Source organism: Triticum urartu, chromosome 2A, assembly GCF_056163025.1.
Source record: "Triticum urartu cultivar PI428250 chromosome 2A, HENAU_Tu73, whole genome shotgun sequence".
Taxonomy (NCBI): domain Eukaryota; kingdom Viridiplantae; phylum Streptophyta; class Magnoliopsida; order Poales; family Poaceae; genus Triticum; species Triticum urartu.
Window position 1 is genome coordinate 472,715,779 of NC_141874.1, and position 12,242 is coordinate 472,728,020.

The 12,242-nt window shown below is 49.7% G+C and overlaps 1 protein-coding gene across 1 annotated transcript; it reads right to left on the minus strand.

The window, feature by feature from the left end:
* Window positions 1-900: 900 nt before the first annotated feature.
* Window positions 901-1,770, minus strand: LOC125529028 (uncharacterized). The gene has a single exon (XM_048693438.2). It carries the CDS (start codon window positions 1,648-1,650, stop codon window positions 1,174-1,176), a length of 477 nt encoding a protein of 158 aa, XP_048549395.1. The 5' UTR covers window positions 1,651-1,770; the 3' UTR covers window positions 901-1,173.
* Window positions 1,771-12,242: the final 10,472 nt, after the last annotated feature.

Consider the following 12,242-nt stretch of genomic DNA (forward strand, 5'->3'; position numbering starts at 1 on the left):
GCCCATGCATGTTCTACCTTTCTAAATTAGCAATATGACCACTTTTTTTATAGACAACTAAAAACGCAAGTTCTATGAGATAAATCCCCTAGGGATCTAAAATAACTGAAACTAAGGGAAATACTTGGTATGTGTAAAAGGCGATGCCCAGTATGGAGCATCAAACAGATCTGCTTTTCTTTTATCCAATCATGAACCATTCTAACTTCCTAACCAAGTTAGCAATACAATGATAGCTATCATCGCTAGGAATTGTAGTACTCAAGATGAGTTACAGAGCACTCAGGGTAACAGGAGAACAGATACTTCAACCATGCTTAAAAGGGCACAACTAGCTGAACAGTATTAAGGTTGAATAGACAGTAAGAGAAAAAAAACTTAGCCTTGCATGACCTAAAGGGTGCAACTAGCTGAACAATCTAGGTTGAATCAACATTAAAAGAAAAGGCAAAGGACAATCTGCAACACATCAAACAAATAAGAAAGCATGACAGTAAAAATGCACTGTTAGGATAACCACAGCACACTGCATACCCTGGCTTGGTCCTATACGTACACGCCAGAAGATGCAACATTGTTCCCTGGCCAATTAAAGGCTCACCCCAACAAAACAATATATATGCTTGAACCTTTTCAGAAATGCTCAGATATGACCTCAAGAATGTAACAGGGTGAATATAAATGATATGTATACCTAACTGGACAAGGTTAAGTCCAACGGTTCCAGAAGAAAAATGGTATGCATCAAACAAGGACAGCATAAGGCCCTCCAAGCTGTGAATGTGCGAAATCAGGACAACGTTATCCAATTGCAATTGCAAGCGAGGCTACAGCTATGTCTACCTGATACAAAAAATTCCAACATAAAAGGCACAATCCACATGCACATCCAAGTCCAAGTACACAGCATGAATAGATCTAGTTATCTCAGTAAGCAAGACCAAGGTTGCGGAAACATAATCCAGAAGCACCAGCAGTGATACTTGTTTACTCGATAAAAACACTTAAATTAGGTCATACCTCGAAATTAAACGCTCATGATGCATAAATAAGGTACCTAAAGGCCTAAACTGGATGCAATCGCAGAAATGTACTTCCACAAGGGAACAGTTCATAGAAACATTTCTGTGCATCACAAGCGCGAGACGAAGGCGAGTTAGTCCAGCTGCGACCCTAATCGCTCTCCTCCCCGTCGCCGCTCTCCTCCCCGGGAGCCATGTCGACGTCTGCGTCCTCATCGTCCTCGTCATCCTCCCCTGCCTCCTCTGGTGGCACCAGGTACGCCCCAGGCTGTGCTGGGGCGCAGCGGCGGGTCCGAGAGGGCAGGATGTTGTTGAGGTCGACCTCGGAGAGGGGATCCTCGCATAAGCCGTCGCTCTCGTCGCCATCTCCCTCGACCTCCTCGTCATCCTCCTCATCGTCGCTTTCCTCGTCGCCTTCTTCCTCCTCATCGACCACCATCTTGCCCTTCCCCTTGTCCGCGACCCGGGCCTTGACCTCGGCGGCCGCTTCCTCGTCGGCGCCGGGGCGGGCGGCCTTGGCGGGTGGGTCGAGGGGAGAGATCTCGGAGCCGGTGTCCGTCTTACGCTTGGCCGGGGATGGGGAGGGTTCGGTGGCCGCAGGCTGGGACTGGCCGTCGGCGGTCGCCATCGTGGAGGCGGGACGGGAGAGGGAGAGGGAGAGGGAGAGCTAGGGTTTAAGGATGGGGGAAGGGTGCGAGAGAAATGGAGAGGAGAGAGCGTGGCGTAAAACCGTGGCCCGGGTGCCGCCGTGTCGGAAAGGGGCGACGCCAGAGAGAGATGGGCCTGTCATGGGTGGTTATTGCTTCTGAGCCGGTAACATATTGTGGGCTTACAACGTATTGTTGGGCCTAGACAAGGTTTTTATTTCTCCGGTACAACTTTCTTTTCGAGCTCTGAGTATTTTCTTTTTTTAGAGATCAATTGTGTACCGTATTTTTATAGAAAGGGAGAAATAGTTTTTTTTTGTGATGGACATACGGTGTTTTATTCCAAACTCACAGAATTACAATCCTTAGCAACAAGTTCAGAAATAAAAGGAGGGCATTGGTTAAGCCAGCACGCAGTGCTATCCCCAGATCTACCATAATTTGCTAAGCAATGTGCAACTTTGTTTTGATCACGAGAAACTTTAATACGAACAAACACCCTATTCTCCAGTAAACCTTTGATTTCTGCCAAGAGATGACCATATGCTGATCTGTCCAGTGAATCATTAGATAGTGCTGACAAAGCTGCCAAACAATCAGATTGTAGCTGAACTGGTCGATTCGACCGTTGAATTGCGAGACTTACTCCTTCCATAATCGCATGTAACTCCGCTTCCAGCGCCTCATTACAGTGATAAATGCGTCGGTAAGCTGCAAAAATAACACCACCCTTGTCATCACGTAAAACCATACCTGATCTTGCAGCTCCGTCTTCCACACAATAAGAACCATCAACAGAGAGAGCTACCCAGCCCGGCGGAGGAGCCGGCCAAGGAAGGCATGGCGATGATGAACGAGTTTTTCCAATCACTGGTTCCATCAAGATTGGAGCTTTACCTTTGATCACCTCTTCCATACCCATACAGCCTAATTGTAGCAAAGAGTTAAGATAGGTGCATAGATAATCACAAAGACACCTCCGTCGGTGAAATAGATTTGGCATGCATGACTTCATTACGTAAATGACAAACCCTCCAGAGCACCATAATGATCATGTCCCGGACATTGCTCTGCTGACCAGCAAGCAAGTGAAGAAACCATTCATCACCCGTACATGCAATACATACCTGTTTGGCAATGGCCAACGGTCCTTCATTGTGTCCCATAAGCTTGCCGCGTTGGGACAGACTAGTAAAGTATGAAATGACGATTTATCTTCTCGCCCACACATTCCGCATGTTGCCCTTGTACCAATATGACGTCGATTCCTCTCTAAGTTAGTTGCTAGTATACCAGTAATTACCTTTCATGCAAAAACTTTCATCTTAGGAGGAACCAAGGCACGCCATACAATATTCCACATACCACGTTCACCACCAGGACATGTGTTGCTTGCTCCTTGCGAGAAACGGTCCATGTGCTCACCCATAGCTAAATGATAGGCGCTCCTAACTGTGAAAGATCCCGACTTCTCAAAAGGCCAAGCAATAAAATCTTCCCGCTGTCTTGGAAACGAACGAATTTTCAAACTAGCTTCAATATCAACATGATAGAAAAATTGTTCCAATAAATTTACCTTCCATGCACCATTAGCATCCAGAAAATCAACAACTTTATTTAGACGACAATTTCTTTTAGGGGAAATAGGTGTAAAAGGCATACCCCTAGGAATCCATGGATCTCGCCAAGTTCGAATAAGATTACCATTGCCGACTCGCCAGATCATACCTTTTTTCACCAAGTTCAATCCATGTTCGATACCCTTCCAAACTGCTGACGAGTTACTCGGAAAAATTGTATCCAGTAGATTCCTATTTGGATAATATTTAGCCCGTAGTAGTCTTGCACAAAGCGATTCAGGTGCAACAAGGAGTCGCCAGGCTTGTTTAGCAAGCAAAGCTTGATTAAACGCCCTCATATCCCTGAACCCCATCCCTCCCTTGGATTTAGGTAGAACCAATTTATCCCATGCCATCCAAGCCATCTTTTTCTTACCATTTTGCACGCCCCACCAGTAATTTCTCATCAACTTGGACAAATGATCACATACTGAGAAAGGAAGTTTGAAAACACTCATTATATAGGTGGGGATAGCCTGGGCTACAGATTTGATCAAAACTTCTTTACTCGCCGAAGATGAGTATCTTTCACTCCAATCCACAAGTCTCTTGCTCATACGTGACTGTAAGAATTCGAACCTCCCTTTATGCATTCGCCCGTCTAACATAGGGAGACCCAAATATTTTGCATCAAAAACTTCCCGAGTCACACCAAGAAACCTTTTGATCTCCATAGAAACCGTATCAGGGCATGAAGATGCGAACATCATCATCGATACACCCACACCCACACTCTAATAGGCTACTCTCTCACAAAACGATGTAAACATCCCACTTCGTTAAGGGCAAACCTCCAATCTCTAAGACCATCCATAATCTGGATAGTGAGTTTCAAAGCGCATGTAGAGCATTTGGTAGCAAATAGTAATATGTAATGATGAGTTCCCCTTTCCCTAGAGCAGAGCTAGCATTGGTTAAAACCTAGACTTACTATTGAGTATTATGATTATTAGGAAAGATAGGATAGCATATGTATCGATATATACACATAAGGCTCAAGCAATAAACATCGATTCCACCAATCCAACGCGATTGTCGCGTGACCGACCTGATATTCGTTTGTGCATGCCTCTGCGGCTTCCATGAAGATCATCATCGAGTATGAGCGCCCCTCCACCGATCAAGCAACGGGTTGCCGTTGTGTCGCCTCATTGGGCCGTAGCGTCGCCGCCCCATGTTTCTCCCTGCCGACAACACCGACGCGTGCCTTCGTCCATGATGTGTCCCCGGACCTAGCAAGCCTGGTGTGACACATCGTTAACATCGACTTCGTCCGTCTACGCATGTCTAGTTCTGGCAACACCTACGCATGCCCTCGTACATGACGTGTCCCTCGTCTTGGCAAACCTGGTGTGACGCCTCGTCAACACTGTCTACTTCCGGGTGCACCACTACCTCGACATCACTGCGCCCATGACTAACACGACGCCTCCTTGCGCCCGCGGCTCCACGAAGACTTCCTCGACACCGCCCACCCCGACTCGACATAGACCATGGCATCCCTCGCACGGGTACCTCGACAACGGCTAGACCACCCTATGCTCTCGGCTACATCGACATCGGCACAAAGGGCTACCTCCTTGCTTGAGCAACCTCGTCGATTTTCACTCAAACCATAACTTCCGTGATGCATCGACCATTACAACTGTGGGGCGATGTCCGTCGACTTACGTTTGGATTCTTTTCCAGTCTCACTGTCTTCGTTGCTAACGATCTGACTGCAGGGGATGTTTATTATTATGATTATTAGGGAAGATAGGATAGCGTAGGATCTTATCCTATCTTTGTCTTGTACTCCAAATTGGTCAATATACTCTTATATGCCCACGAGGCTCAAGCAATAAACATAAACATTGATTTCACCAATCCCTCACTATCCCTTCTAACATCTACCTTTTGTTTTTATTTTTCTTCTTTTACTTCTCTGCTTTGTACATACTATTGACATCTGAAAATTTACCATGAACAATTTCTCTACGTCGGTTTTGTGAACCGTTAAGGTTTGGGAAACTGCTTGACATCCAATACGGGTGTGGCTATCTCATATATATAAGGGTACACGAAGTGTACAAATACAATATACAAGGTATACACAGAAGCTACGTATAAAACATTATCTAACACCCTCCCTCAATCTTAATTGTGGCCTGAAGTACAAAGCAAGTTAAGATTGCGCCTACAACCTTCAAACTGAGGTTGTGGAAGTGGCTTCGTGAAGATGTCAGCAAGTTGATTTTTGGAGGAGATGAATTTGATATGAAGAAGCTTCTGTGCAACGCGTTCCCTCACAAAGTGATAGTCAACTTCGATGTGCTTGGTACGAGCATAAAAACTGGATTAGATGAAACATACACCGCACCAATATTATCACACCAAAGAACCGGTGGCTGCTCTTGAGAGACTCCCAACTCTCTCAATAGACACTGTACCCAAATGAGCTCAGCCATGGCATTTGGCAACCGCCTTGTACACTGCTTCAGTGCTACTTCGAGATACTGTGGCCTGCTTGCGCGCACTCCAAGCGATCAAGTTGCGACCAAAGAAGACAGCTTAGCCCCCGGTTGATCGCCGGTCATCCAGGCTCCCAGCCCAATCTGCATCAGAAAACACCGAGAGAGCACTCGAGGAGGTAGACCGAAGATGCAAGCCATAGGAGACAGTATGAGAGAGATAACGCAGTATACGCTTCACAACTGACTAGTGTGAAGTCTCGGGAGCATGAAGATGCTGCTACACACGATTTACCACATAGGAGATGTCCGGTCATGTGATAGTCAAGTACTGCAAGCCACCAACAATACTGCGATACTCCGTAGCATCATCTAAAGGAAGCAAGGCACCATCTAAGGCTGATAACCGATCAGTCGCAGACATAGGGGTGGTAGCATGCTTGCATTGCAACATACCAGCACATCGCAGCAAGTCCAAGGAATACTTATGCTGAGTGAGAGTCAGGCTAGCAGGGGACCATGAAACCTCCAGACCAAGGAAGTAATGGAGAGCACCCAGATCCTTGACAGGAAAATGACCACTCAGAGCAGATAGTAGACGATCAACGGCAGTCACTGAGCAACTGATAAGAATAATGTCATCAACATAAACCAGCAGGTACATAGTAACCTCAGGACGATGAAACATGAACAAAGACGTGTCAGCAGTGGATGAAGCAAATCCAAGACGTCAAAGAACCGAACCAAGTCGAGCATGCCATGCACGAGGAGCCTGCTTAAATCCATAAAGCGCCTTAACAAGACGACACAAATGATGTTGACGAGCAGGATCAACAAAACTTGGAGGTTGCCGCATGTAGACCTCTTCCTCCAAGATCCCATGGAGAAAAGCATTCTAAACATCAAGCTGACGCAGAGACCACCCTTTGGCAATAGCCAAGGACGGAAGCAGACAAATGGTGATAGGTTTAACAACTAGACTGAATGTATCCTCATAATCAAGACCATATCATTGTTTAAACCCTTTGGCCACCAACCGTGCCTTGTATCGCTCAATAGAACCATCAGCATGCTTCTTTACCTTAAATACCCACTTGGAGTCAATGATGTTGACACCAGACACAGGAGGAACCAAGCGCCAAGTATCATTCCTTTGTAGTGCCTGAAACTCCTGCTCCATGGCACTGCGCCAATGAGGAATTCGAAGAGCCGCCTGAAAATGTTGAGGCTCAGCAGTGGGGTCAGCATATGTCTATGCCATACATGCTGCAATCCACGCAACCATGCCGCCAGTGCGCTCCTTCGGCCGAACAATACTGCTCTGACTGCGCGTACGAGGATGCAAAATAGCGGGAGGTGGCGGCGGAGGCGGGGTCGATGAAGATGGCGATGACGATGTAGATCGCTCCCCAGACGCAGAACCAGTCGTGCCAGGCGAGCGGCCTGGCGAGGAAGGCGTGGACGCTGTCTCGGCCAACGCGTGGCCAGCCCCATGCTGGAACGAGGTGGCAGGGCCCAGCTCGGCCAACCCCGTCGGCAAGCCAAGTGACGGAGGGTGTCACGAGTGGGCTCGGCGGGCGTCCGAGGGGACGCGGGCGGCTGCTCATCCAGAAGCTCGAGGCGTGCTCTGCGCCCAGTACGAGCACCATGGTTAGGTAGCGACAAGGGGGTATATGCAGCATAAACAAATTGACCAGGCAAAGGTAAGACAGATTTCTCAGGTGCAGTGGGAGTGGTGGAGGTGACTGGAAGTGTAGAAAAAGGAAAAACATTCTTATCAAACACCACATCACGTGAGATGTAGACACAGTTAGAGGGGACATGAAGACACTTGTACACTTTATGAAGAGAACTATAACCAAGAAACACACATTGTTTAGACTGAAACTCCAACTTGCGTTGGTTATATGGACGAAGATATGGCCAACACACACACCCCAAAACCTTGAGAAACGTATAATCAGGAACTTCATTCAGTAAGAGCTCAAGTGGTGTTTTCATATGACGGAGTCGTGTAGGGAGTCTGTTAATGAGAAAGCATGCAGTGGAAAACGCATCACTCCAAAACCGGAAAGGAACGGAGGCATGGGCAAGCAAAGCAAGACCAGTCTCAACTATATGTCGATGCTTATGCTCAGCTACACCGTTTTGCTGATGTGTATGAGGACAAGACACACGATGTGTAATTCCAAGCTTATTAAAGAATGCATTGACGTTGTGATACTCCCCCCCCCCAATCGGATTGCACATGAATGATTTTATGACTGAGCAGACACTCAATATGCGCTTGGAATTGAAAAAAACATTAAACACATCAGACTTGCATTTAAGAAGATAAAGCCAAGTGAACTGACTATAAGCATCAATGAAACTGACATAGTAATTATGACCACTAATAGAGGTTTGGGCATGGCCCCGTACATCCGAAAACATAAGTTCAAGCGGTTTATTGACTACACGACTTGACTCAGAAAAAGGAAGCTGATGACTCTTGACTTGCTGACAGGCATCACAAATTGCATCAACCAGTTTATTGGACACGACTGGAAGCTCGTGACAATGAAGTACATGGCGAATGATGGGAGTGCCAGGATGACCAAGGCGCGCATGCCAATGTGATGGAGACACATGAACACCATTGAAAGCACTAGGAGATGGTGGCACGTCAAGTGCATAGAGACCATTACTGCGCAGTCGACCTCTAAGGAGTACGTCCCTCATGTCCCGATCCTTAACAAAAAATGAAAAAGGATGAAATTCAGCAAGAACATTATTATCACGAGTAAGTTTAGGAACTGAAAGCAAACTATGTGAAACAGAGGGAACACAAAGGACATTAAGAGGACGTAATTGTTTGGATTGAAGGGTAAGAAGTGATGCCTGACCAATATGTGAGATGTGCATACCTTCCCCATTAGGGGTGAGAACCTGATCGTGTCCATGGTATGGCTCCTGTGTAGAGAGCTTGCCCATCTCACTCGTCGGGTGATTGGTAGCTCCTGTATCCATGTACCAAGATGCATCAACTGGATAGGAAGGAGTATGTCCCTGCTCATGACTCGCTAGGGCAGCCTACTTCTCATTACCCTTGCCATTGTTCCTGATCCCCAAGAAATCCTGCTTGAAGTGACGATGACAATGGGAGGCAAAGTGGCAGGGGACCTGAGCACCACACGAAGGGTAGCAAGCACGGACTCGACCTCCCGTGGAGGTAGTGTAGTGGTGTTCCATGAATTAGGCGCGATCGGCGGAGGTTTGCCACCAGCTTGGAGGGCTTGCCCTTCCCACACGTTGCAGCGTTGGCGGAAGGGAAACTCGGCGTAGAGCGGCAAGCCTAGATGCGCTATTCCGTGGCAAGAATGCGCGCATACAACTCACGCGGCTGGATGGGAGTGTCACGACCATTGATATTCTCCACCAAGTTGTTATAGTCGTCACCCAGTCCATTGAGCACATAAGAGGTGAACTCCTCCGGACCAAGAGCCTTACCAATGGAAGCAAGTGTGTCTGCCATACCTGTCACCTTGTTGAAGTAGGACCAAGAGCCTTACCAATGGAAGCAAGTGTGTCTGCCATACCTGTCACCTTGTTGAAGTAGTCAGTGACGGTGAGGTCATTAAGCTTCACCTCCCAAAACGTAGTGCGAATAGCATGAGCACGTGCCTGTTATGAAGCAAAACTGGTATGAAGGGCCGTCTACATATCCCGAGACGTAGCGGCAAAGATGACTAGTAAAACTGGTATGAAGGGCCGTCTACGTATCCCGAGACGTAGCGGCAAAGATGACTAGTGACGAGACTCCCTCCGTGAGAGAGGACTGGATAGCAAAGATGATGGCATGATTTTGAGCCACCCACGCATGATGCCCCGGATGATACGGCGAAGGGCATGGTAGAGTACCATCAACAAAGCCCCCCAAGTAGCGACTGTGAAGAAGCGGCATCACCTGTGCACGCTACGACAGGTATCTGTCGTGAAGTTTCACCGGGATGAGGTGCGCGAAGTAGAACGGTGCAGCAGCGGCGACATGATCCGGCAGAGGCGGCGCATAGTACCCTGATGCGGACCACCACTAGGCGTCGGCGAGATGTGAACGAGCTCCGTTGAAGGAGCCACAGTCGGCGAAGGATACTGTGCTGGTGAAGCACCATAGTATGGCACGATCTGAGGAGCCGACTAGTACCCGCCGTAGATGCTGGTGAAGTGTTGTAGGGCACCGCAGCAGTCGCGGCTGCGTTGTAGGAAGACGCATCGTGTGGGGCTGGGTTAGCTGCCGCATAGGGCACAGATGACCCAGGCGCGGGCGCTGCACCGTACGTAGCCGGGGGCCATGCGCCATAGGAAGCCGCTGGCCACACGCCGTAGGCAGCTGCGGGCGACGCAGGAGATGGCACCGTGGGCGCGGCGTAGGGCTCCGCGGTTGTATCCGCGATCGGCACAGAGGCATTGCTGAAGACCAGCGGTGGCAGAGCAGAACCGGACTGGACGACGCCGACCAGAGGAAACAGCGGCCGTGAGGCCAGGAACGTAGAGGCCGGGCGGCGGCGGCGGCTGGGGCGGCGGAGTCCGGAACAGATGCCATCAGGGCTAGCTAGTTACGCTAGCGATCGGACCAGGCTGTTAGAGAATATATATACATAGCTTCTATATATATCATGTACTATATTGTATTTGTACACTACGTGTACCCTTATATATGAGATAGCCACACTTATATTGGGTGTCGAGTAGTTTACCACAAACATAACGTTTTACATGGTACCAACTTAGGGTTACGATCCTTTCCTTCCGCACTGCTATTCCGTTCTCATCGATGGCTTCGGTCACAACCGCCGCCGCCTCGATCTCCGTTGCATCGGCCGCCGACCCAGCCGCCGCCGCTCAGACTGCCCCGGCCAGTCCGTTTTTGTCCTCTCGCCTGCTCGTCTCCCTGGCCAGAGCATCCATGGCTACGGCCGATCTCGCTGCCTAGCCGCCGGCGGGCTGCTATGGCACCATCCGACCTACGACGCATCGGATCAACCCCATGAGCGCTCCCAGGTGGGGATCCTAGTCGCTCTACAACGTGCTCCGAACCGACGTCCAGCACCTTGCATCGGGTGGACTCCCGCGTCAGCTGAGCCACGTCTCGTATCAAGCATCTGCATCAGGCGGCCTCCCGCATGAGATGAGCCACGTCCAGCGCCTTGCATCGGGCGAACACCTGCATCACTCGGGTGCAGTCCCAAATCTGCATCTGGTCTATGGCCACATCCGGCAGCAAGGTAACGACCACATCCCGCAGCAGGGCCTCGGCGGCGTCCAGCAGCACTTGTTAGCGGGCCCTACTGATGGCGGTGTCCCGCATCCGCAGCAGCCACCGTCGGTTAGCTCCTACAGTGCTGCCCTGGCCAGTACGTGGCCGGCTTCGTCTACGCTATAGCCGCCCTACATCCCCGCTATCCCATTGGCCTACGCCTACCCGCCAGCCTCGGTGACCACGTCTCCTTATGGCGCGCCCACTTCGTACGGAGCACCCTACGGCGGACCATCGACGGAGCTGGTGGCTTCGTCCATGGTACCGAGTGGTCCTTCACCCTCGGGCTTTTATGCGCCGCTGTCACTTTCAGATCATGTTGTCTCTAATGCACTATTCTACTTTGCGCATCTCATCCCAGTGAAGTTGACAACGGACAACTATCTGTCATGGCGTGCTCAGGTCTTGCCGCTTCTCCGCAGTCGCTACTTGTGTTGGGAAACGTAGCATGCAATTTCAAAAAAATCCTACACTCACGCAAGATCTATCTAGGAGATGCATAGCAACGAGAAGGGGAGAGTGTGTCCATGTACCCTCGTAGATCGAAAGCGGAAGTGTTTGACAACGCGGTTGATGTAGTCGAACTTCTTCTCTTCTGACCGATCAAGCACCGAAGGTACAACACCTCCGAGTTCTGCACACGTTCAGCTCGATGACGTCCCTCGAACTCTTGATCAAGCAAAGTGTCGAGGGAGAGTTTTGTCAGCACGACGGTGTGGTGACGGTGATGGTGAAGTGATTCACGCAGGGCTTCGCCTAAGCACTACGACAATATGACCGGAGGCGTAAACTGTGGAGGGGGGCACCGCACACAGCTAGGAATCAATGTTGTGTGTTCTACCGGTGCCCCCCACATATATATAGGTTGGAGGGGAGGAGAGGCAGCCAAGGGGGCGCCCAAGTAGGAGGTATCGTACTTGGGCCCTTAGTCCAATTCGGCCTTCCCCCTTTCCTTTTACCGGAAGGGGAAAAGGGAAGAGAGGGGGGAGGAAGGAAAGGGGGGCGAACCCCCACCTCCTTCTCCTATTCGGCCACCTTCCTTAGGGGGGCGCACCACCCCTTGTGGGCTGGTGTGCTTCCCTCCCATGGCCCATAATGCCCATTATTCCCTCGGGGGGGGGGGGGGGGGGTCCGGTAACCCCCCCGGTACTCGGATATGTACCCGGTATGCCCCGAAACACTTCCGGTGTCCGAATATCATCGTCCTA

Bases quoted from the DNA above. Each gene is read 5' to 3' on its own strand.
- LOC125529028 (XM_048693438.2), bottom strand. From the start codon at position 1,650: ATGGCGACCGCCGACGGCCAGTCCCAGCCTGCGGCCACCGAACCCTCC.